Source organism: Nansenia antarctica (assembly GCF_963989245.1).
Source record: "Nansenia antarctica genome assembly, chromosome: 1".
Taxonomy (NCBI): Eukaryota; Metazoa; Chordata; class Actinopteri; order Argentiniformes; family Microstomatidae; genus Nansenia; species Nansenia antarctica.
In genome coordinates this window covers 8,254,791-8,279,871 of record NC_137674.1, presented here as the reverse complement: position 1 = coordinate 8,279,871, position 25,081 = coordinate 8,254,791, and the positions used below count along the sequence as shown (strand labels likewise).

The 25,081-nt window shown below is 46.3% G+C and overlaps 3 protein-coding genes across 4 annotated transcripts in view; 2 read left to right on the top strand and 1 right to left on the bottom strand.

The window, feature by feature from the left end:
- The window catches only part of psme4a (proteasome activator subunit 4a), a 29,670-nt gene extending 16,302 nt beyond the window's left edge, over positions 1–13,368 (top strand). For both annotated transcript variants that reach the window (XM_080532697.1, XM_080532696.1), the window contains 28 exons: positions 44–139; positions 551–606; positions 776–832; positions 950–1,005; positions 1,293–1,391; positions 1,507–1,569; positions 1,682–1,777; positions 2,179–2,310; positions 2,496–2,705; positions 2,934–3,070; positions 3,919–3,972; positions 4,080–4,209; positions 4,645–4,726; positions 4,930–5,083; positions 5,233–5,302; positions 5,422–5,547; positions 5,647–5,799; positions 6,155–6,259; positions 6,375–6,466; positions 6,561–6,692; positions 6,819–7,027; positions 7,142–7,227; positions 7,663–7,791; positions 8,050–8,205; positions 11,032–11,194; positions 11,420–11,553; positions 11,763–11,903; positions 12,128–13,368. In XM_080532697.1, coding sequence (XP_080388823.1) covers positions 44–139; positions 551–606; positions 776–832; positions 950–1,005; positions 1,293–1,391; positions 1,507–1,569; positions 1,682–1,777; positions 2,179–2,310; positions 2,496–2,705; positions 2,934–3,070; positions 3,919–3,972; positions 4,080–4,209; positions 4,645–4,726; positions 4,930–5,083; positions 5,233–5,302; positions 5,422–5,547; positions 5,647–5,799; positions 6,155–6,259; positions 6,375–6,466; positions 6,561–6,692; positions 6,819–7,027; positions 7,142–7,227; positions 7,663–7,791; positions 8,050–8,205; positions 11,032–11,194; positions 11,420–11,553; positions 11,763–11,897 — 3,112 coding nt within the window. In that variant the 3' untranslated portion in view covers positions 11,898–11,903; positions 12,128–13,368. The remainder of the gene's footprint in view (positions 1–43; positions 140–550; positions 607–775; positions 833–949; positions 1,006–1,292; positions 1,392–1,506; positions 1,570–1,681; positions 1,778–2,178; positions 2,311–2,495; positions 2,706–2,933; positions 3,071–3,918; positions 3,973–4,079; positions 4,210–4,644; positions 4,727–4,929; positions 5,084–5,232; positions 5,303–5,421; positions 5,548–5,646; positions 5,800–6,154; positions 6,260–6,374; positions 6,467–6,560; positions 6,693–6,818; positions 7,028–7,141; positions 7,228–7,662; positions 7,792–8,049; positions 8,206–11,031; positions 11,195–11,419; positions 11,554–11,762; positions 11,904–12,127) is intronic.
- Positions 13,369–14,807: 1,439 nt separating this feature from the next.
- On the top strand, positions 14,808–16,436 carry gpr75 (G protein-coupled receptor 75; the record flags this gene model as incomplete). The annotated part of the gene is made up of 1 exon (XM_080549822.1): positions 14,808–16,436. The coding sequence occupies one exon, from the start codon at positions 14,808–14,810 to the stop codon at positions 16,434–16,436; it is 1,629 nt and encodes a 542-aa protein (XP_080405948.1).
- A 2,283-nt stretch (positions 16,437–18,719) lies between these two features.
- On the bottom strand, positions 18,720–24,622 carry erlec1 (endoplasmic reticulum lectin 1). The gene is made up of 14 exons (XM_080550463.1): positions 24,377–24,622; positions 24,052–24,156; positions 23,817–23,897; positions 23,603–23,680; positions 23,407–23,473; positions 21,872–21,924; positions 21,504–21,727; positions 21,136–21,274; positions 20,794–20,955; positions 20,639–20,698; positions 20,321–20,445; positions 20,017–20,094; positions 19,822–19,897; positions 18,720–19,655 (listed from the first exon to the last, which is right to left on the bottom strand). Exons 1-14 carry the CDS (start codon positions 24,512–24,514, stop codon positions 19,584–19,586), a joined length of 1,458 nt encoding a protein of 485 aa, XP_080406589.1. The 5' UTR covers positions 24,515–24,622; the 3' UTR covers positions 18,720–19,583.
- Positions 24,623–25,081: the final 459 nt, after the last annotated feature.

The following is a 25,081-nucleotide window of genomic DNA, read 5'->3' as shown; positions in this document are numbered from 1 at the left end:
ATGTGTGGTGAGGTTTGTGACTGTGTCTGCCTCCATTATTCAGAGACGACGTCCTGCAGAGCCTGGCCATCGTACAGCACTGCCTTCTGGGAGCTGGAAGCCTGCTGCCCCCTTTGGCAGGCGAGCCCATCTCCAAACTGTAAGTGAATAATTTACCTCAAGCATCCACACTCCATCCACACTCACTTTTTCCATTTTCCATTTTGTCCATGTAACACACTAAGGGCCGGTTTCACAGACGAGGCTTAAGCCTAATCCTAGACTAAAAATCATCTTCAACAGAGATTTTACACTGAAAGTGTGATTTAGTCCAGGACTAGGCTTAAACCTTGTCTGTGAAACTAACCCAAAATCTATTAAAGTCTATCAACTTTTTCTATTTTGATATCAGTCCAAAGTCACTTGTTTTCACATTCAGTCAGAACTAAACGGCATTGTTTGAATCATTTGCACTTGACGACATACAGACAGGGTTTATACTGTATGTCTAGAAGGTGGTATTCCGGTTACACTTTTAACGTGGCTTTAACCTGGCTCTTCCGGTTATCAGGGTTCATAGCATGGTGAATCTGGAAGAGACCCGCCTCTACACAGGGATGCCGTACGGTGAGTAGTAGTCCTGTTAAAGGTAATAGTCCCGTTAAAGGTAGATGTGCTCTGAGGCAGGAGAATGATCGTCTGACAGTGATATTTAAATGGATGCGTTTGTAACAAAGTAGTCCTTGGGTTTACGAGGTGTGGTTATGTGCCTAACATAACACTTGTCTTCCCACAGACGAGTCCAGAGAGAACTACAGAGACGTCATCTGTAGAGTGATGAGGCAGCTGCTTCGTAAGTGACTGTCCCTTGAGTCCTTCAGTGCCAGTCGGCATCTCACCTCTGTCTTAATAACCATCACCTAATATGAAGTCCACATATAACCAACTCTTATCACAATGGTTTCTTCAGGTCACATCCTGGAACACTCTGAGGACGACACCAAGTCTCTCTTCTCCATAATCAAGGTAGGCATTTATGATGGGCGGATAGAAATGTTACCACATGACCTCTTAATTCATGGTGTTCATCATGTGCAAGGTTCTGCCCGAAGAATGTAAGAGGGGTGCTGTGCCACCTTGTTGGCTTTGCTCTGCCACTATATAAACATTTCAGAGCAAATTAAACTGACATTTAATAACGACACAATAATAATGATGGTTACTCAAACTCGTAACTATTCTAGAAGTTGAATGTGTTTGGTTCCTTCAGTGTATTGTAAGCGTATTTGACTAACTCTTTGGCTCTCGTTCAGATCATCAGTACCCTGCTGCATTTCAAAGGCTCTCACAAACACGAGTTTGACTCCCGTTGGAAGAGCTTCAACCTGGTTAAGAGGTCCATGGAGAACAGGGTGAGAGATAATAACACCGTACTGGATCCAGAGTTTGGCTGGTTTAGTGCTTGTTTGTATTCAGTGTATTCAGCTGGTCTAGACTAGAGCCACTAACTCCTCTGTCTCTGTGTAGCTTCACGGTAGGAAGCAGCACATCCGAGCCCTGCTCATCGACAGAGTCATGCTCCAGCACGAGGTACAGGCCGCTCTTTATCTACTCAGTCCATTCTGTGTCTGCTGCTGCTGCTGCTGTCAGGATCTGGCTGTGTTCCTTTCACCTTCAATAAATAAAACTCTTGTTTTATCAGCTGCGAAAGCTGACGGTGGAGGGGTGTGAATACAGGAGCATCCACCAGGAGCTGATGAAGGATCTGCTGAGGCTGTCCACCAGCACCTACAGTCAGGTGAGCCCAGTACACCACCAATATCACCTACAGTCAGGTGAGCCCAGTACACCACCAGTATCACCTAGCCTCATATGCACACCAGCACAGTAAGTGCTGGTACACCTGGGGTTTAACACAATACACACAGTTACATGTACGTAAGTAAAACTTTATTTATATAGCACCTCTCATACAAGAAATGCAGCTCAAAGTGCTTTACAGCAGGGATAAAAACATTAAGTGATACAGGCATAAAATGAATATAAAAGCAGGGGAAGTAGATACAACGGTAAATACAATACAATATGTCACACACACACACACACACACACACACACACACACACACATACTACAACCATGTAATGTCCCTGCTTCTGTCACTGTATGAACTGTGTCTACCCCCCCCGTGTTGGCCAGGTGCGGAGCAGGGCTCAGAGCGTGTTGTTCACGGCCCTGGGAACCTACAACTTCTGCTGCAGAGACCTGATCCCCCGCGTGCTGGAGTTCCTGGAACCCAACCGCAACAAAGTCACACAGCAACAATTCAAAGTACGTCAGCCCTGTCTCTCTCTCTCTTGACAACACACCCGTAGCAAGACAAAGAATAATGGATGTTTTCTATGAATAAAATAGCAGTAAAGGTCCTAAATTGTGCAGCAGGTGTCCAGCTTTATGAACCGTGAACTCACCTTTCTGGCACCCTTCCTCATTCATTGTCCCCTCTTCCCCTCCAGGGTGCCTTGTACTGTCTCTTGGGGAACCACCATGGCGTGTGCCTGGCTAACCTACACGACTGGGACTGCATTTCTCTGACGTGGCCGGCCATCGTACACTCTGGCCTCAGCTCCGCCATGTCCCTGGAGAAGCCCTCCATCGTCCGTCTCTTTGACGACCTCGCCGACAAAGTCCACCGCCAGTACGAGACCATCGGCATCGACTTCGCTGTAAGACCCTGTGAACCCTCTCTGAACTCCCACATAGATAGATGGATACATGCATAAAGTCTAGCTTTTTTAAGCCTGTGTTGAACTTACAACACTCAAGAGAAGGGGTGAGGAGATTAAAATATTAGACCTTTTGTCTGAAACTTTTTCCGTACATCTACATCAAGGAGAATCTTGCCTTGACGTCAGTGTGTCTGGCCTGTGACTAACCCTCTCTCCGTACCGTAGATCCCTGCAGACTGCCGTGCTGTGGCCAAGGAGCTCATGACCTGTGGGAATCCCGTCCCCTGTGAGGCCGTTCCCTCCAACCAGGAAGTGGACGAAGGCCTCAGGAAGCAGGAGGCTAAGAACTCGGAGTCTGTGCAGTGAGTTAACACCAAAGAGAGACCACTCTGAAAAAAGCCACATTGTTATTAATCCCCTGGACTCTAGGGGGTGCAACGGTTCTCCGTTTTATATTGAACCGTACGGTTCGCCATCCACGGTTCAATGCACACTGCTGAATGTCGTTTTTTTTCCGGTTTATGCTGCGTTCCGTTGAAAGTCGGAGGTCGAGTTTGTCTGGAACGCAGTTGCTTCTTGTTCAAATGTTTGTTCATGGCAAGCGTAGTTGAGATCATGGCAACAGTTTGAAGAAGCCCTGCATTGCTATAAATCTGCGTTGTGGGTTAATTTCGGTTTTGGCATTGAATACAATGATGAGGGAACGAAAACAGTGAACGCATTGCTTCATGCGTGTCGTATATGCGCATATGGTCTACCTGTCAAGCCTAAAGTGCACTTTTTACATTTGAAGGTGTTTTTTGTTTATATATTTATTATTGTTGCATTTCATTTACAAAAAGCGCTATATAAATAAAGCTTTACTTACTTACTTATAATATACCAGTCATATTCTGGAATGTGTCTGAATGTTAAAGTTCCATAAGTATAAGCAAATAACAGTTTGTAAATAAATAGTAGCATTTTTTTTTGTTCTTACACACAAAACACGTACCGAAACCGTGACCCGAAAACCCAGGTTCATACCGAACCGTAGGCCAACTGAACCGTTTCACCCCTACTGCACGCACATTAGTTTTGGAACAACGTGAACAATTGCTCACTGCTATACATCCATGTGAGTGAATTGCACAATAACAAAGGGCTGCCTGTTCAATTGTGGAACAAATTCCCCACTTCACAAACTAACACTGTTCTCTACCATCCTTAGGAAATATGAGAAGCTGGTGGGTGAACTCCTGGGCTGCCTCAATGACAGAAACATGTAGGTTCTCCTTGTGTCAATGTGTTTGTTTTGGGAGTGTGAATGTGTTACGTTAGGGGATGAGGTTGTTTTCCGATATACACAACTGACCTGCTCTCTATTTCCAGGCCCTGGAAGTTTGAGCACATTTCCATCGGGTTCCTGTCGCTGTTGCTGAGAGACGACCACCCTCTCCCCTCACCTGCTGTACTCTTCTTTGTGGAAAGCCTCAACCACGACTCCCTCCTGGTCCGCAAGGTGAGCCCTGCTCCGGTCTATCCTCACACTTTGCTCTACCTCACAGTATATGAAGACACACAGCAAAACCTTTATGATACCATTATAGCATAAAATTACGATGCAAACGAGTCAAATAAACAAATAAATCCCAGATTGTTCCTGGAATGTCAATGAGGCAGTATTTATTAAATAAACGTTTTAGCCAGTGAATTGGACCAGAGTAATTGCCCCTCTGCAAAGTCCTCTTTAGTTTTGCAGCTAATTTACCTTCATTCGAGGGTAAGAACTTTCTATAACCTAATCTTAAGTCACCAAATATTATCATTTCAAAGCTTATTTAAACCTATTAAATGAGCTCATGCATTCTTCTCACCTTTTCCACCCCTAACCAATCGGCATCCCTGCAGTTACATATTGAAGATATTCTAATTCAGTGTATTATTTCTCCACTAGGTGGCGATATCAGCAGTGGCAGGAATCATGAAACAACTCAAGAGGCCTCACAAGAAGGTGCCAGTCAGCCCCTATGAGCTCTGTGAGTTTATACCTATACCTGTCTATACCGGCTCAAAGCCTGTCATGTTTGCGCTCCTGCCACTTCTTACAATGCTGTCCAAAACAAAGCTTCTTGTGCCTCTTTGGTTACATTGTTGTGACATCGGTAAGACAAATATTAATTCCCATTATAAAATGACTTTTCTTTCCCCATCGTAGTCTCACCACTTGTCTCTGTTGCAGGTGGGCTGAAGGAGCCAGGTGCTATGATAGCTGGGGACAGGCCAGACAACCAGTGGCTCCAGTATAACAGCAGCAGTCTACCGCGCACTCAGCAGGACTGGGAGGGCTGCAAGTTTGTGGAGAAGACCCACTGGGGCTACTACAGCTGGCCACGGTATTTACACACTAGCTGAAACCCTTCACCCAGTCTGTCTGTCTGCCACTCTCTCGTCTCCACCTTGTTTGCCTTCATTAGCCCATGTCAGGTTTTATATATGTATGGCTGTAGATCATTAACATTTTCATTTGATTATTTGACTCTAGGAAGCTGATGATCTATGCACCGTCTGAGGAGCAGCCCAAAGAAAGCCTAACGAGAGAGGAGATGTCCGAGGTTTGTGCGCACACACACACACACACACACACACACACACACAACATCCTATGCTTTTACAGGTGACATAGTATCCACAAGGTACACAATAAAACAGTGATTTATCTATTCCCTTTCAGCGGGAGCAGATCATCTACGATCACTTCTCTGACCCGGTCTTCATCAACCAGCTGATTGAGTTCCTCTCCCTAGAGGACCGTAAGGGCAAGGACAAGTTCAGCCCCCGCAGATTCTGCCTCTTCAAGGTGAGCGGGCCAGAGAACAGGCCGACCCACAGCCAGTCACATTCAGGCACGAGGCTGTGATGACTTATCTCCACATCTCCTCCTCCTCTCTGCTCTCAGGGGCTGTTCCGTAACTTCGGCGACACCTTCCTGCCCCTTCTGCGGCCACACATGGAGCGCCTGGTGTCAGATTCACACGAGAGCAAACAGCGTTGCGTCGCTGAGATCATCTCCGGTTTGATAAGAGGCTGCAAGCACTGGAACTACGACAAGGTAGGGGAGAGGTCCAGGGACGCGCAGGCACAATGTACACACCAGGGCTCCTCAGTGGGACCACTCTGGTCGCATTGGTCACGACCAATAATCTGTCCAGTGTGACTAAAGATCTTCTCAGTGTGACTGGAATCTAGCTGGCCTGATGTCTGTTCTTTCTGCATCCTCAAAACATGATTCGGTCAAACAGTAGGCTACATTTGTGTGTGTTATTTTTAGCAACCTCTGTACTCAGTAGCAGCATTTGTTTGTGTGTGTGTGTGAGCCCTGACTACACCAAGCCCGAAATAACACCAACAACTGTGTTGTTGTAATGATTGTGTTTACTGTAAACGATGGCAATGTATCCTTATAGGTTGACGGCCTATGGGAGGTGCTGTGTCCGCTCATCCGGACTGCGCTGAATAACATCACCATAGAGACCTACGCTGACTGGGGCACCTGCATTGCCACTGCCTGTGTAAGTGACCCCCCCCCTCTCCTACATCTGTTAGTGTCTCTGTCTCTTTATCTGCCAGTCTAACATGTGTCATTACTCACTTTACACCACGTTGACACTTGTGTGTGTTGTACAGGAGAGCAGAGACCCTCGTAAGCTCCACTGGCTGTTTGAGATGCTGATGGAGTCTCCTGTCAATGGGGAGGGGGGCTCCTTTGTGGATGCCTGGTGAGTAGAATGTGTTCTGACCATAGACAGGTACAGTACGTCCTATTGTGTTTGAGGTTGTATTGACCCTCTGCCCCCCCTCCCTTCCTTCTAGTCGTCTGTATGTGCTGCAGGGAGGCCTTGCTCAGCAGGAGTGGAGAGTCCCAGAGCTCCTCCACAGACTGCTGGAGTACCTGGAGCCCAAACTCACACAGGTCTACAAGAACGTACGAGAGAGGATCGGCAGGTGAGACCTCCCTCCTCCCTACCTACTCAAAACTCGTTGATTTGTCTTGCGGCTCACACACACACACACACAGTCATACAAGCACCTTCCTCATCAATCTCCTCTTCTCGTTCCCTCTCCCGCCAGCGTGCTCACCTACATCTTCATGATTGATGTGAACCTGCCGTACACTCAGCCCACGGCGTCCCCGCGGATCGCCGAGTTTACCGAGCGCATCCTGACCCGCCTAAAACCTCTGATGGAGGGTGACGAAGAGATCCAGAACCACGTGTTGGAGGAGAACGAGGTGGGGGAGCAGGACGAGAGGACCCAGGCCATCAAACTGCTCAAAACCGGTGAGGCGCCTGAAGAACTTTATTAATGGAGATGACGGGCGATAAAAGTGACAAATGTGATGAGCGTTATCGGCTGGTTGACAAGCGTGTAACTGTTCTCTCAAACTGTTCCAGTGCTGAAGTGGCTCATGGCTAGCGCCGGCCGCTCGTTTTCGACCGCCGTTCCAGAGCAGGTCCAGTTGCTGCCCCTACTGTTTAAGGTGAGTCCCTCCCTCGCTGCAGCCAACAGCCATTTTGGATCAGCTGATCGTGTCTTTTTTCGTCATTCCCACTCGTAGTGCGTATGAATCTCCCTCTATTGGTTTTTGACACCACGGCATAACATTTTTTTTTACTTTTTGGTCTACCAGCCACGGTGTCTGGTGGTGGATGAGAAAATTCACCAGACACAAAGCACTTTTAAACCAATGAACTCCCTGCACAGAACAAACCTCCCGTACGCTTTAAGTTTAGCGCCTTTCCCTGTCAAAATAGCGCTAAATATTCTCCCTGGTTCATAGACTCATATCAGGGGTTTGTTTGAAAATCAGGAGAAGCGTGAGTGAGATGTTCAGCAGTTATGTTATGTAGGTTACGGGTATTCTTTTTTTCCTTCTTGTTGTCTCTTTTTTTGACGTCTCTTTCCGGCGGTTTAGATCGCTCCGGTGGAAAATGACGACAGCTACGACGAGCTGAAGAAGGATGCCAAGACCTGCCTGTCTCTGATGTCCCAGGGGCTCCTCTACACAGAGCAGATCCCCCAGGTTCTGATCGCCCTGCAGGAGGTGAGTCACTCTGCAGCCTTCGCTGTCTGTCACTCAGCCTTTCATCTCTGCCCCACACACACACACACACACACACAGTTACAACCAACTCTCCGTTCTGCTTGAAGAACTAACATAACTCTGTTTTCACAACCCAAAATGAGATAAAGTCGAAACTATCGCTCAGAAATGCCATGGCAGAGCTCAGAGTGATGGTTGTGACATGCTGTGAATTGGGTCGTGACAGCGGGTGACGGTCCGCTCTGCTCTGTGTTGCAGATCGCTGGCAGCAGCTCGTGGCACGCCCGCTACACCGTGCTGACGTACCTGCAGATCATGGTGTTTTACAACCTGTTCACCTTCATGAGCGACCAGGGAGCGGTGGAGGACGTGCGCGCCCTGGTCATCTCCCTGCTGGAGGACGAGCAGCTGGAGGTAGCTACACACACACAGCACACACAGCACACACACTCTCCTATAGAACCCAACAACGCCAACAAGAAAGTACATCATCCTCAAGCATGAATGTACGTTCAGACTTTGGATTACATAATGTCTAACCAAAACATATCATCAGTAGTTAAACCAAAAGAATATTATTTTGACTGAGGAAAGAGTGGGAGAAGGAGAAAGAGTAATGGGTAAGATAGGCCTCCGTACCGGAGCAGATGGTTTAATTGCTGAGCAGTCGGGCACTGTGTGTGTGTGTGTGTGTGTGTGTGTGTGTGTTGGTGTGTGTGTGTGTGTGTGTGTGTGAGAGAGAGAGAGAGAGACAGTTGGTGTGTGTGTGTGCCCTCCCTCTGCCCTCTTTCTACTACAGCTCTTGTGTAGTGATTCAGCACCCCCCTCCCTCCCCTTCCTTCTCGCTCTCGACTCCTCCGTCCATCCGTCCGTCGTCGTCATCTTGCTGTTGCTATGGAAACGGCAGGCTGCAGGAGTATTGTGTTGCTATGGAGATAACGTTGAGATTCAAGGAGGATGAGAGTGGTGTAGTGTGGGAAATGAGGATTGGGGGGGGTGGATGCAGGAAGCCTTTTTCTGTCTGTCCTCCTGTTCAGTCAAACTGCCTCTGTTCACCTGTCATGTTCATCTGTTCACCTGATGAACACCCGCCAAATGCAGGTAGATTTTGCCATTGGCAGGTACATTTATAAATCTCACCAGCCAGTACATCAATAAATCTTACCCCGCATATACTACGGGGGTAGTGGTGGCCCTGGATAGTGAGTTGGACTGGTGATCAGAAGGTCATGAGTTCAAATCGCACCTGGGAACAACACCACTAGTGTGCCCTTGAGTAAAGGTCCCTGTTACTCCAGAGAGAGAGTGTCCCTGTAATCTCTAATTGTAAGTCTCTTTGGATAATCGTCTGCTAAATGGTTAAAATAACTATGCTAAATGTAACTATGCTTCAATTTAAAAAATGAAACTAATTGCAATCCGCAATTATGGTCACCGTTGACAACACACCTGCCTCCCCAGCTGACTAAACTGCTGCACATATCACACTTCTCCTGACTTTCAAACAAACCAGAGAGAGTATATTGCAGAGTTTCCCATACATAGACGGGCCACCATAGTCTAATTTGTCCTGCCATAGTCTCATAACGAACCAATTTTTGGGTTTATCTTTACCGCCGTTTTCTTTCTTTTTCCCCCCCCGCGTTTTCAGCACTGCTCGAGCTACTGTGGCAAGTGTTGGAGCAGGTTCGCGGAAAGGCCGGAGCTAGGGCGTTTTATTTATTTATGTTTAAAATAAATTTGTGGTCCGCCCACCACTGTCTCACAATATCCTGTGGGAAACACTGTGTTTAAAAAAAACTGGCTGTTGAATTTTCTCATCCACCAAAAAGTTAATAGTATGCCTTGATTCCATGCCTACGAAGCTTGACGCAGTCTCATTGCAACATGTGTTATTCAATTAAGTACTTCACCCAGGATCTCAATGTCTGCAGCAAGCGTGTGTGGATGCAGCTGAAATTGATCTGTGGCTCAACAGTGACCGATCAAGAGTGTCACACCTGATGGAGAGATGGGATTGGAGTTGATGCTTGTTGTGCAAAGGTCTGACCATATGTGTGGTGGCCTGGGAAAACCCTTCACATGGTGGCATTTTGACATTTTAATTTTTTTATATTTCCATAAATTAGAAGTTCTCAGCTATTCATAACTGGTTGAATGACTGAGATAGCCCTTTATTTTAAAAAGTTATGAGCATTTTAATGTATCATGTCAAAAAAAGTGAAAGGTGAGAAATCCCCCCCTTTCTCCTCCGGGTCGGGGGAGGAGCCTATGCAGATCGGCCGTGATGCGGTGTTAGTCTGCTCGCCTCGTCGATATGCGAGGGACAGATCCATTTGTGTGTCTTCTAGTTAAGATGTTATTACTTTATGCTTATTGTGAGCATCAGTAAACTGGCAATAACACAGGTGGAAGTATCGTCTCTCCTTTCGCTCATGTGTGCGTGCGTTGCTTAACTGAGAATGAGACACGTTCAACGTGACGTTGTTTCGCTAGCAAACTACCCGCCACAAAAACATAAAAATAAGTACTTTCTCTTTTGTTTTCTTAAAATGTTTATTCACCATAATGTAGTATGGAGTTCAAAGTACTAGAATACCACATAATATCAAAATCGCGATTTCCATCTATTTTTGCTCTTTGCCACAAACGAACGCCAGCGACATCCGACGGGTTTTCCCAGGCCACCACACATTATGGTGTCAGTCAGGTGCGTGTGTCTCTCTACACCTACTACTAGTGTGTAATCCGTCATGCTGCTCAGTAATCTGCACTACGTTCAGAGACTCTCAACCAGCCTCACTAAGGGACTGATCTGTTACGTCACACTGCTACTATTCCTCTTCATCTGGTTGTGTTATTGTTTTCTAAAGGACAGTTCAGAAACACAAAAGGCCCGTGCCGCAGCAGCAGCCTCCTCCTCCTCCTCCTCCCTGCTGCTGCAGCAGCTTCAGAATAGTCCTGAGCCTTTGTGCGCTCAAGGGTGAGACTGAATCACTCAATGAACTCCCACTTCCCCTGTTCTGTTCTGTCTGTCTGAGGGAGTCAGTGCTGCTGATGCAGAGCCAGCTCCATATATGGCCACACTGTTGCATTTGTATCAATAATGCACGGCTGGCCAGGCCTCCTCTGCTGGTCAGGAAACACTGGATGGCTAGTCAATCTGTTGATCACTGTATTAAACTGTTACTCCATCCCTAACTCCTCCAATTCTGCCTCCCCCTCCCCTCTGTCTCCCAGGTGAGGGAGATGGCTGCTACCACTCTCAGCGGCTTCCTGCAGTGCAATTTCCTCTCCATGGACGCCTCCATGCAGACCCAATTTGAGGCTCTCTGCAAGACCCGCCTGCCCAAGAAGAGGAAGAGGGAGCTGGGCTCCGTGGTGGACCTCATCCCCTCGGCCGGTAATGACACGACGTTGTCATAGCGGTCTACTCCCTACATATAACACAAATGTTACATGTTTTGTCTTTGATACCTTCTTCAGTTCTTTCTATTTCGGTCAACTATGACCAAGTCTGTTATGGCTGGACTCCTCTCATGTTAAACCTCTAGAATGATCCCTCTCTCATTTTAGTGCTTTCCTTTTCTCTCCGTCTGTGTGCTGTGTGCTGCGTGCCTGTTCTCAGACCTGGTCCGGCGCCACGCTGGAGTCCTTGGCTTGAGTGCGTGTATCCTCTCCAGCCCCTACGACGTGCCCACCTGGATGCCCCAGCTACTGATGGACCTGAGCGCCCACCTCAACGACACACAGCCTATAGAGGTGAGCGCCCACCTCAATGACACACAGCCTATAGAGGTGACTAGAAGTGGAGTGAGAGTTAGAGGCTGGTGTCGGCTCCTACCGCTGTCTTCTGTGCTTCCATACACACACACACACACACACACACATACACACACACACACACACACACACACACACACACTTCTCAAATTCCCTAACTATCTCTGCTTGTGTGTGCGCTCTTGCAGATGACTGTAAAGAAAACCCTGTCCAACTTCCGCCGGACCCACCATGACAACTGGCAGGAACACAAGCAGCAGTTCACAGACGACCAGCTGGTGGTTCTGACCGACCTGCTGGTCTCGCCCTGCTACTACGCTTAGACACTGGTAGGTCCATGTTAATTTCCGGCCCCTATGTCATCCCCTAACCCAGGCAGTTACATTACATTGCCCCACCCCCCCCAGTAAAGTGTTCCCATCCTACCCTGCTCACTCATTGTCAATAAGCCCTCTCTAATGAATACTTTGAAGGAGAAATCTCAGTCCAAGCTACATTTGAAATACCACAAAGCCATATCCTAAACCTCGCTATTGTTTGTGTTCCTCTTTAGAGCCTGATGCAACTTTAAGAAGATTTTTTAAATATAATGTTTTGTTTATCGAGGAGGAGGAATGCCTTTGAGGCACCTGACAGTTTTTTCACTTGCGTTAGTCTGGGACGCCCTCAGACTGAACACTGACTGAACACACCAGCCTGCATGAGGAGCGAGCCCCAGGTCCCTGCTGACCAAGGAAACCTGGAAAAAGGAGGGGTGGGGGGGGGGGGGGGTGGCTGGGAAAAGAAATAAAGAGTTGTGTATTTATGTATTTAGCCTTCATTTACATTTTTACTATACTTAATATTTAAGGTTTAACCATAGCAGGGATGATTGGCCTGCGGTTTGTAATATTACTGTACAGTTTTCTTTTGTTTTTTGTGCGTGTGCGTGTTTGTTTATGTGGAATGCTTGAAGACAACACCTGCAGGTTTCCCATACAACTCTGATCAACCCTGAGAATCAACTCTCTGAGCCAACATTATGTCCAATAGAGGATGGATATTGTACTCTGCTGTCCTTCGATAGTGTTTTTCAGCAACAGTTTGTTTCAGATCAGATTAGATTTTAATCTGACACACACATACATGAAGTTTGTGTGCTTGTTTTATCTACATATGATATATGCATGTTTATTGTACATATAACATGTGTATATAACATAAATGCACAAATGTATTTATTTATTTATTTATTTGAAGTGCTAATATGTTTTATTTTCAGCGAAAGAACTGTTGCTGGTGATTTGGTTTGTGAGTAGGTTGTTCACCTTTTTGTTTTCATCTGCCCTCGCATGGGCAATAATCTATATGCAGTAGAGGTGCGTGTGTGTGTGCGCGTACGTGTGTGTGTGTGTGCGCACTCTCCCACTCCCAAGGCCATGTTGTGCGAGCGTGTGCTGTGTAGATCTGAGTGCAGTTTGATTAACATGGCATGTGTCTAAACACCACTCTGTACCAAGGAACAACCAAATCTCCTGTCCACATTAGTGTTGCACCCTCTTCCCATTGCTCCTCGATATTATTCACCATTGTTATATTTTTAAACCCTAGTGAGAGAGACTTATTTTCTTTTTTTCCTTCTTTTTTATGAAGACTTGAAACGAGTCTCATTAAGACATTGTTCAGTTTAGTACCTCACTTCTGTATAGTGTAGTGCCAAACCTGCAGTGATTTTTATTTTTTAGATGTACTGTTTGCTTATATTTAATGAAGAAAATTGGTTATATAAATAAATTTGTTGTTTTTAACAAAGCATTACTTTTTGTGATTCCTTTATTTATGTATGGATATGGGACCATACTAACCTTTACACTACTTTAATGTAAGTTAATTAGATTTTTCAAATAAAAGGACTACTGTCCATGGTCCTTCATATTTGCACACAAAAAAAATACATAGGTGTATAAATACCCTAAAATAAAAGGTGACATTCTGTACTTCCATATTTATAATGTGATTTAAAATCCAAATTGCTGGAGTATGAAGTTAAAATTAGACATGTTGGCTATTCTGTAAACACTTATGGATGGTACATTGCCTCAGCCAATAAATGTGATAATAAGAGACAGATCAGCCTGAATCCACAATAATACCCTAATGACGACCACCGCAATACTGTGCCTCTATATTATTCCATCGGATAGCGACGGAAAGACAGATGCGAACTAATGTTGGAGGGACTGCATTGTAGTCTGTTATGAAATATGAGTGATGATTTGGATCAGATCGTAACGTCCAACCTGTAGGTTTCTACGAGGCGGTGCCCGCGCTCATACGTAGACGGTGACTTCATGATCATCCCCGACGTCTTGCGATACGGCGATCGACTTCAGCTAGAAAAATAATGGCTATATCGACAAGAAAAGGAATAAATGCTATTGTATAGATTCCCTTGCGCACTGTGCGTGGAACGAACATGCCCATGGTTATGGATGCAGACGGTAAGTATATGAACATGTATGGATTATTCTGTCACATTGTCTATTTTCTTAGCGTTTTCCTTTACATACCACAATGTAATTGCTTCCGTCCATTTTCAATATGCGCTTTTTGAAGTGGGAAGCAGCGTTTGATTTGTCAAATCACTGAAGGTAATATCTCTTTCTTTTTATTTCAATGAATGCCTTTAGTAGAGGCGGGGAGACGCAGACGGAGATTCTGTTTTTATTTTCACCAGGATTACATTTTCTTTCTCATAAAACAATTGTATATTAGTGAACATCAGTGCGGATTCAAACATTACAGATACAGGACAGGCAGAACATCCAATAGGTAATTGTGAAATGAGCATCACATTCGCGCATGTGTGAATGTTTCATTATCGAAGCCATAGTGTTTAGAGTAATGAACACCAAATGTTGGTCCCTTGTATAAATGTATATCAACTCAGCAATTACATGCAGTGCAAAATGTGGACCTTTAATTGAGCATATTCAATCTGCTTCGCTGCAAATACAGTGAACCAATTGTGTTCATTTAAACCTTACCATTAACTGCTGTCATGGTATGGTGCAGTAGTATATAATCAGATTATGTTGTGTTCTTCTTCCTAGCCTCCCAGGTGCTCTCCCGTAACCGAGGTGGCAGCACTGGAGGAGGCATCAAACAGATTCATCCCATTCTTATGCTCCCCTTCACTGGAATGATGTGAAACCCAGTGAGGTTGTGTTCCTCACCAACCCCAAATGTGTACGATGAATGACTCGAGCACACCCTCAGACCTGGTGGATGTGGTGCAACACCAGACCTACAACGGTACCCAGGGCCAGCGGTCAGGCTGGGCCCTGATCCACACAGCTACCCTGACGTCCTGCTCTCTCCTCCTCCTCCTCATCTTCTGCCTGGGCTCCTATGGCAACCTGGTGGTGTTCCTGTCCTTTTTCGACCCGGCCTTCCGCAAGTTCCGCACCAACTTCGACTTCATGATCCTCAACCTGTCCTTCTGCGACTTGTTCATCTGCTGCGTGACCGCCCCGATGTTTGCACTGGTGCTCTTCCTGGACGCCGGGGGCGTGTCCAAGAGCTTCTGCTTCGCCTTCCACCTGACCAGCTCGGGGTTCATCATCATGTCCCTGGAGACGGTGGCTGTGATCGCCCTGCACAGACTGCGCATGGTCCTGGGGCAGCAGCCCAACCGCACCGCCTCTTTCCCCTGCACCCTGGCGCTCACCGCCCTCCTGTGGACGTCCAGCTTCACCATGGCTGCCCTCCTCACCCTCCGTGCCTACCCCCGTAAAGATGGGCCCTGTCTGCCTCACTTCGGCCTGACAGGTGGCCAGGCGAGGGTCGTCCTGTACGTCTACCTGGCGGACTTTGCCTTCTGCGTAGCCGTGGTGTCCGTCTCGTACCTGATGATCGCTCAGACGCTGAGGAAGAACGCGCAGGTGAGGAAGTGCCCCATCATCACGGTAGACGCCACGCGCCCTCCGCCCCCTCCCCCGCTGGTCGCGGCGGGCTTCGAGGGCATGCAGTGCGCTGTCCAGGTCCCCTCCCTCTACCGCAACCAGACCTACAACAAACTGCAGCACGTCCAGACACACTCTTACACCAAACGGAGCAGCCAGACCCTGGTGCCCGGGGCCGCCCAGGGAGCCACCTGCTGCCAGCTGGTCTCCACAGTCAACCTGGCCACCGCCAAGGACTCCAAGGCCGTGGTCACCTGTGTGGTGATCGTGTTCTCTGTGCTGCTCTGCTGTCTTCCTATGGGGGTGTCCCTGGCGCAGGACGTCTTGTCGTCAGAGAGCAGCTTCGCTCACTACCAGTTCGAACTGTGCGGCTTCGCGCTCATCTTCCTCAAGTCGGGCATCAACCCGTTCATATACTCCCGCAACAGCGCGGGGCTCCGCCGCCGCGTCCTCTGCTGTCTCCAGTGGGTGGCGCTGGTGTTCCTCTGCTGCAAGCACAAGACCCGTCTGCACGCGATGGGGAAGGGGAGCCTGGAAGTCAACCGCAACAAGTCCTCGCACCACGAGACCAACTCGGCTTACATGCTGTCTCCCAAGCCCCAGAGAAGGCTAGTGGACCAGGCCTGTGGCCCCAGCCACTCCCGTGACTGTGCCCCCAGCCCTAGAGCTACGGGTGGGCGTAAGCCTCGCCCCCCCAGCACCTCCACACCAATCAACACCCGCATTGAGCCCTACTACAGTATTTACAACAGCAGCCCCTCTGCAGGGCCCAGCTACCCCAACAGTCTGCAACCTGTCAACTCTCAATCCTTTGGCTTTGCTAAGTCCTATGTAGCCATGCACTACCACACCCATCAAGAGGCCCTGCAAGACTTTGAGAGCACTTCTGTCCACCAGATCCCGATACCCTCAGTCTAACCAGCGTGCTGTAAGAGAGGCAGGCGTTGGCATATTGAGGGTTATTCCTAAAACGTATAAAACATGACTGTAAATTGACCACAAGACAAAGAGTTTAGTTGATTCCTTGGGGGAAATGTGTATTTTATCTAATATCAATCAAGCACATCAACAGCAACAGTGACATCACAGTAACATGGGCAGAGTAACATAATGCACATTTTCTCACATTACATTCAGTATTAATGTTTATTTTCTCTGAGGAGAAAAAACTAGTGGTTAATGATCTGCTGTGAAAAAGTAGAAGTAATAACCCCAACATTTAGCTATGGAATAAGGATGGACCATGTCCCAGACCAGATGAAAACAGACGAGGAGATACATAACTGTAACTTTTACCCCAACATGTTATTTGATGTTATTGAACTGACTGACTGGAATCTATTTTTACAGTGACATGGCATTTTTCATATTGTGCTAGGTGGTCTTACTCTTCAGAATACTGTATTTGTGAGTCATACATTTTCTAATTGAATAAATGTTTTGCAAGTGCAGTGTGTCCCAACATCACTTATCTAAACATGTATTGTGGATCATGGCATTGGAGATAATGCTAAAACTGTAATTCTAATTGAGCATATTTAAAATGTCCCCTGCTTAACAGATTATTTCTCAACAAGTGTTATACGCTACAGTAATCCTGGGCTTTATGGTAATTTATTCTTTTTTAAATTTGTTTTTTCAGATTTTATCCCTTTTTCACCCAATTTGGTAGCCAATTGAACCCAACCTAGCATCCAATTATCCCCTGCCTATTGCGAAGGATCCGCCGCACGACCCCGTGGCCGGCAGTCCCAGAAGAGGCCGCCAGGCAGACTAGCTGACTGGCTCCTCGAGCCCAGCACCTGTTATTCCGGCACCCCGGGGGCGCAGTTGCGCGACGGATCCTTGTCCGGAAATACTCCTATACCGCCCTTGGGAGCGGCCGCCCAATATGCCGCTCCCCGTGTGTGCCCCAGCCATATCCGGATCTGGCGAGCTGGGATTCGAACCCAGTCCCCGGTGGGCAGCATGCACTAGTGGCCAGTGCTTAGACCGCTACACCACCGCGGGGCACTTTTATGGTAATTTATGATAGAAATCAGGGAAGGACTTGTAAATGCTACTTTGTATTATCTGGTCAAATAAGACCGATTGCTGTTGAGGGTGAAATGCACCTCCTTGTGGAGTAAATCAGCAACACAGCATCAGAGCCCTCTGGTGGTTAATTAGTCTTAAGTGATCAGTCTGCACACCACTCTGTCTCATCACCCACGTGAAACACACTGGGCCCTATTATGCACTTCATCAATAAGACGAGGTGGTAGATCTAAACTTAAGACGTGGAGGCGTGGTCAAGGCCACTTTGCTATTATGCGTGCGGTAGTGGGCGCCTAAAACCCGGCGCTAAGCAAAGAAATTAGTCATGGGTGTGTTTTGGGCGTCTTCTCAATCAACCCAATCAGCGTGCCAGGTGCCATTCCCTTTAAGAACCGGCTGCGTTGAGTCATTAGCGCTATGCTATTATGGAAGTCATAAGAAGGAGGTCAGCGCGCTTCTCTGCCTCTCCCTTCTGAAATAAAGCATTTATACTGTGACCGTAATTGACGTCTTGCCGTGGCGCCACGTGCGTGTTCATGTGTGCCCACATGCATGCGCAAACCGCGGAGGCGCGCTCGTGTTTCAAAACGTGCATTAAGTCTAAATTTAAGAACTTTTCAAACCACTTCTTAGCGATAGGAGCAAAGTCAGATCGCATAATAGCAGGGGCGCCTAGTGCACTTCATTAACATATGAACACTCCCACAATGAGCAATATATGCACGGGAGTTTTACGTCTTATGTGTGGGCGCCTATCGACACCTGCATAATAGCAGTAGCGCGTATGAAGCGCATAATCAAGGACCCCAATTGAAATAAGCCAGTGGCTTTCTTGGGTTTTTATCCTGTTAGTTGACCTTGTATGTAATATGTACTTTCATGTACCTACTTCTGCAAATCTTCTAATAAAGTTTTCAATCAATCAATAATAAGGGTGGCGGTAGGTCTTAACCTGGCGTTGCGTCTTAATTAAGACTTAAGACGGCAAGTTAAGAAGTGCATAATAGGGCCCACTGTGTTTTAGAGAACAGCACCTCAGTACCTTTGAACACTAGCTCATAGGTCAATAAAAGTTGAGGGCAACCGCAATCGCAGTTCACCATTTTGTGGCCTGTCCAGGACAACAGTGACTCAATAATTGTACCCAATTTATTAAGTTGTTCAGACTCGTGCCATTAAAACACCACATATGATACAGCAGTGATTAGATTACAACCCACTGTAACTCCTCATTGAAACCACAGGAAACCAGAGATGCAGGAACATTAGATCAGTACATGGGCAATTTCCATTAGTGCTGACCAACATCCGGACATTTATTCAACAGCACACACATTTGTAAGTTACATTCACTCAACCTATATACATAACAACAGAACCCCATTCTCAATACACATTTACTGAAAAATAATGTATTCAAAATGCCCTTTTTCAGAGATCTACACAAAAAATGCTGACAAGTGCAAAGTGCCAAGGACAAGCATCTAATCAACTCAAATTACCCAAATAAATACAGATAATTAAAATAACAATAAAACCACCTGATGATCCTTGAATGAATGATTCATTATTCCGTCTCCTGGCATAGCGGTGAGAGACATCAGAACTAACCTGTCAAAAGTAAAGCGTATGAATGAAGGTATGATGTTCAGGCAATAAACCCACTGCCTTGTGGAGTGAGTTGTCTCTGTCCCATTTTAAATTGGTTTCCAGATTTCCAAAGTTTGAGTAGGTTTTTCCCATGCTGTCCATCATAAGGCTATTATGCAGCATGGCACAGTACATAGAGGAGAGCTCAAGGCAAGGGAGAGAGGCTGTGTTTCAGACTGTTTCAGCACTGAGGCTGCATGTCCATCTCCATTTTTCAGACTTTTTGAGCAGTGTCCTGGGCTTTTTTCAGTCTTGCTCATGCAGTCCTTTTCTAAATCATCTTGCTCCCTCCTCTAGTATACACCTCATCTGCCGTTCCTTCCTCCTCACTGTCCTCCTTCCTCTGTCCTCCTCTCTCTGTCCTCCTCTCTCTGTCCATTAGCTGGAGATTGATAGAAGGCCGTGTTCATCAGCAGTATCTAGGATCTTGCATATGACTGGGGACTCCACCTGGAAAAAAAATAGAAGTGTTCAAGCACCGTAATATGGTGAAACATTGGTGTGTGTGTGTGTGTGTGTGTGTTATGTGGAATAGAGCTTTGATAGATTGTTAGTACAGTAAGTCTTGCTAAATTGGTAAATGGTAAGGACAGGAGAGGTAAAAAAAGGTCCTTACCCCAAGGATGTACTGACAGGTTTGAGGCTCTAGCATATACACAGTGACGGCATGGGGAGACTCTGACTCTTTACACCTGAGACAGAGAGGAGGAGGAGGGAGAGTTGAGTCAGAGATCACTTAGCTGCTTCCTTAGTGGATAATTGTGTCAGTAGACCGGCTCCCTCCCGGGGAGTTTTCACATGAATGACTCACTTGAGCTTGACAATGACCTGCCTGGGTTTCCCAGTCAGATCACACAGATCCCCGTGGCCGTATAAATGGGACACCAGTCTGGCGGGGGAAGCACAAGAACCAGACACTCATTATCCTCACGCATCGATCACAAAAACGTGTTCTCATAAAATAAAATAAAAATGTAATCCCTTAAATAGTGGTAGTTATTTAATACCCCCAAAAAAGAATACACCTTCAGAAAATGCGACAGTTTTATTCAAATGAAAGAGCATGACTGGATAAGAACAAATGAGGTGAGATTTCAAGAGGAGAGATGGCATACTTCACTTTCGGCACACTGTCTTCCTTCAGCTGGTAGGAGCGGGCAACGTTCTTCTGGGCCCAATCCAGGTGCTCCTCTGCATTCCAGCTCCCCACCACCACGATGTTCTTGCCCTGCTCTTTATCCTGGTACAGAACGTACAGAAGATGGCCCTCATATCTTAATACTTTCACCATACCAAAAGGTACAGGCCAGACCCACCCATTTTTGGAACACTTTTCTTTCATTGCGTAGCCCAACATTTTACCCCGTAAGAGTTACCTACTCAGAATATTCAAAAAATGCTCCATTGCCGAGCTACCCAAAAGAGATCCTTACCTCATGGTACTGATGTACATGCTTCCCATAGCAGAACTCATACTTCCACCATCCAACTCCCTGAAACATACAGATCACAGAGATTACCCAGAAGCCTCAGTAGTAGTAGGACCTGAGGCTCACAGGTAGTAAGTAGCCTAGGAGCAGGCCCTCACCCCATGGAGACAGTAGGAGCCGCTCAGGAACTCCTTGATCAGCTGCTCGTCTGTCAGGCGGGAAATGTGGGTGGTGCCAACAGTGACCTGAGTCTGCCCGCCCACGGCCAGGGGTTTGTGGGTAGAGGTAAAGGCCTCCTCCCTCACTGGTGACACTCCTTCCTGTCAGATGGATGGGAGGTGGTTAGTAGGAGTTTAATCAATAGTTTTTTATTGTATAATGCATTGTATTGCAAAGTTTGTACAAAATGCTGCTATATAAATACAGTTGGATTTGATGTAATAGTACACAGATGGTATTCCCCCCACTACTGTCATTTGCCCATCCTCCCCCACGCTCACCTCCTTCTCTGGGGCAGCAGTGAACGGTGGTTTTAGGAGCTCCTCCCGCTGCCTGTCCAGCTCGGAGAGCCGCTGAGGCCGCAGGGGTGAGCCAGACATGGCCTGGCAGAATATAGCATTCACCGGGGATGACTTGAACCTAAGAGATGATACAGAGACATGGCTGCCGTTACCATACTGTTTTCAATAGTTTGTACTCATTTGTATCCACTGTCTTTTATCTAGGATGTTATTCTGCTTATTAAGAGCATTTTGTCATTTTTGATACAGCAGCCTGTAAAAGAGGCTTAAAACACAATAACTATACTGTAACAACAACACAAGACAAAACACACTGATGCCTTCATGCAGTGCACTATAACAGATACCTGTATTTGGGGTGAGCACAGAGCAGCGGAGTCAACACCACCACCTCGTACTCGCAGGTGGTAACCTCGGCGATGGAGAGGATCTCGTGCTTTGCCTCTGGGTGGCAGACATACAGCACAGAGGTGGAGCGAGGCTCGTTCTGTTTCAGGACGCACGGCGTGCCGTGCCCCATCACCAACGGGTAGTAGGGAGTCAGCTGACCCTCCACGTTCTTAGTAGGCACCTAGACAGCCAAGAGCCCCAGCCAAGAGAAAAGCCCAGCGTGAAATGAAACAGAGTAATGAGTAACAGAGTGATAATAGGGAAAGATAGAAATATTCCCAGAAGTCTGAAGAGCTCAAAAGGCTATTATTGTCATGTGACCAACCTCCTTCTCAGCTTCTGACTCCATATCGTCAGTTTCCTCCACTTTTTCTGCCTCTATAAGACAGAAATACTATATAAAACCCCAAGAGCTCTCAATCAACATCCAACCAACTTATATGCATGGACAATGCAATGTCGACTGCCTGAGGAAAGGAATTCTCCAACATTCTGTAGATGTAGGAACCAACTTGCATCTATACATGGATCATACATTTACCATTATATAAATAGACTATGAGCCCAAGTGTGACGATCTCCTATCTCTGCCTGCTGGTTGGTTGTTTGTCTGTCTGTCTGTGTTTGTGTTGCTAGCAGGTAGGGCGCAGAGTGTGGATGTGGATTAGGGCTGCACGATTTGGGGAAAAAATCGAATTGCGATTATTTGGACAGATATCGCGATTGCGATTAATTTGCGTTTTTTTTTTTTTTAAATAGCAAAAAAAAAAAAAAGGAAGTTTTGTAAAGTGTGGCCATATCTCCGGCTAGGAAGGTCGTATCAACGTGCAGTTTGTTTGTACGTCTTCAGGGGACTTAGAGGCTCCCTCCTGTAGCACCCCCACAGCCCGAGCTACGAGTGAAAGAACTAAACTTACATTGGGTTGCTTTAAAGTTGGGTTGCTTTAAAATCAAGCTTCAGATTAAAACATGTGATGGAGCATTACTAACCTGACTCAGGTAGTTTGTTTCACACAACCATCTAGGAAAGCTTAATTGGAAGCTGTTTGGAAAAGGGCAGGTACTTTCAAAAAATACTTGGCAGGTGATTGGATGAATCTATCTATCACCTATTTTCATTGACGTTCACGTTCATTGTTGACGTTCATTTTTGACGTTCATTGACGTTGACGTTCATTGACGTTGAATCCGACGCGCTGTATGACGTATCCGATACGGGTAGTGAGTTGGACTTGTGATCGGAAGGTTGTGTGAGTTCAAATCCCGCCTGAAACCACACCACTACTAGTGTGCCCTTGAGTAAGGCACTTAGCCCTCAGTTACTCCAGGGGGAATGTCCCTGTAATTCGTAATTGTAAATCGCTTTGGATTAAAAGCGTCTGCTAAATAGTTTAAAAAAAAAAAAAAAAAAAAAAAAATCGCAGGCTTTGCGATTAGCTAATCGCATCATTTCAAATCGCGATTTCGATTTAAAATCGATTAATCGTGCAGCCCTAATGTGGATGTGCTAATTGGACACCCTTGGGTCCGGTGCGTCCCGACGCATAAAAGCGAACACCTGATCATTCCTTCCGGCCTCTCTTCCATCTTGGCATTTAGGTTTTGTTTGGTTGCTGTTTGTATGGTTTTCCATCTGACAACACTCCCGCACTACACATTTCACTGCATCCACATGCACACTACTGATAAGCATGCCTCCTTTCATTATCTTTCATTAGTTGATTAAAATTCCTGGATTATTTGATATTCTTTTCCCATGTCTCTGTTTTGTTCCAACCTCTGGGCCGGGTTGTAACACCAGGTGGTAAGTCTCTGCACAACTCGAGTCTCTGCACATAAAACCTCTACAGTAGTTCTCACCTGTCCCTGCGGAGTCGCTCTTCTTGGCTGCCATGTTTCCCAGAAAGTACTCCTGAACATTGATTTTCTAAAGTATTAAAAAAAAATATATATATAATAAAAGAAAATGCATTCACTTAGGATTATAGCAATTCTAAACTAATTATACACTATTATGTGTGGAACATTTCTGACCACGTCTCCTCTGCACACAAACCTGGCCAGTCTCCTTCTCCTCGTGGTATTGTCTCACATGCTTCCCGTGGCACACTTCATATGTCCAGTATGACTCGATCTGCCAACATATGCCAGGAGAGGAGTCAAGCGTGAGTCTACAGTCATAACAGCACTACAGTATCTATATGTGTATACAGATACAAATAGAGAGATATTTAGAGTGAGAAACATAAGTGAAACTTTGAGGCTCTCACCCTGTAGGAGCAGCTGCTCTGTTTGAACAGAGGGTCGAGCAAGGCGCCTGGACTATGCCCACTATACTCCCTGTTCTCATCCTTAGAGAGGAGGAATACAAGAGGTAGGCAAATGGGTGAAGGAAAGTCAACTTATGTAGATAAAACACATATAAATATGTGTCAATGCTAACAGGGTTTGTCACCATCTTCTTTAGGCTACACAGGCCTGGTCGTAGGCCTACACATCACTCACGTCATCTCCATTTGACAAGGAGGGCAAGAGGCACTTGTACTTCTCCTTCTCTGTTGTGGTCACGATGACAAAGTCCTCCTCTTTGTAGAGTGCACCAGAGGTGGGCTATGATAGAAGAAGGCAGTTTTAGCCACACAAACATGCTTGTTTTATCATCAGATGACAATCATATGACAGGGATACGTACAGGATTAGCTCTCCAGCTGCCTGGGAGGTTGCTTATGCAGGGCTGGTTTTAGCAAATGCATGCAATGCGTGCCATGGACCTAACGAATACTGAATGATCTCTCATCCAACAGCATGCACAAGAGTGCACAACACTTACCAGGGTGAATTCCGAGCCAGGCCAATTGATTTTGAACGGGATTTCATCCGTAAAGGAAGGAGATCCACCTCTGTTGGCTGAGACACTGCTGCAGACCTCCAGCAACCCGCCGAGGAGCACGAAGAACAGCCTGTCCATGGCCCCGTGCAGGCTGGCTCGATGTGTCCTAGAACGCTCGTGCAGGCATGCAATCACTCACCGCGGCTCGAGACCTGTTTAGTATCGGCCTTTTAGTGAAATGAGACATCCGTCTGTTCCTGTTTGCGTTTGTCAACAGTCAGATCAGATGACTACAGGAACTGAACGTGTTTCTGTGCCACGTCGTTTTCCGGTGGCTGCAGAGGATGTCTCCACACAGCGCCATCTGGTGGGTGACTCCTTATTTGGAAACACCCCAAAAGACATAATGAATGAATGGTCTTTATTGTCATTGATATAGTTTAATTTAATTTAATTAAGTACAGGTACCATACAACGAAATTTGGGAGGGGGGGCTCCCCTGGTGCTAGGAAAAAAATACTAAAAACAAGAAGGGAAAAGAGCTGGTTTACATAAATAAAGGCTATGTACACTATCCACTATACTATACTGTACAAATAAAACACTGTGCTGTACTCTATGCTATGCTATAAATATCCTAACATTTCCTATTCTGAACCTTATACCTTAATAGCTGACACCTGTAAACCAAGATGGACAACCTAA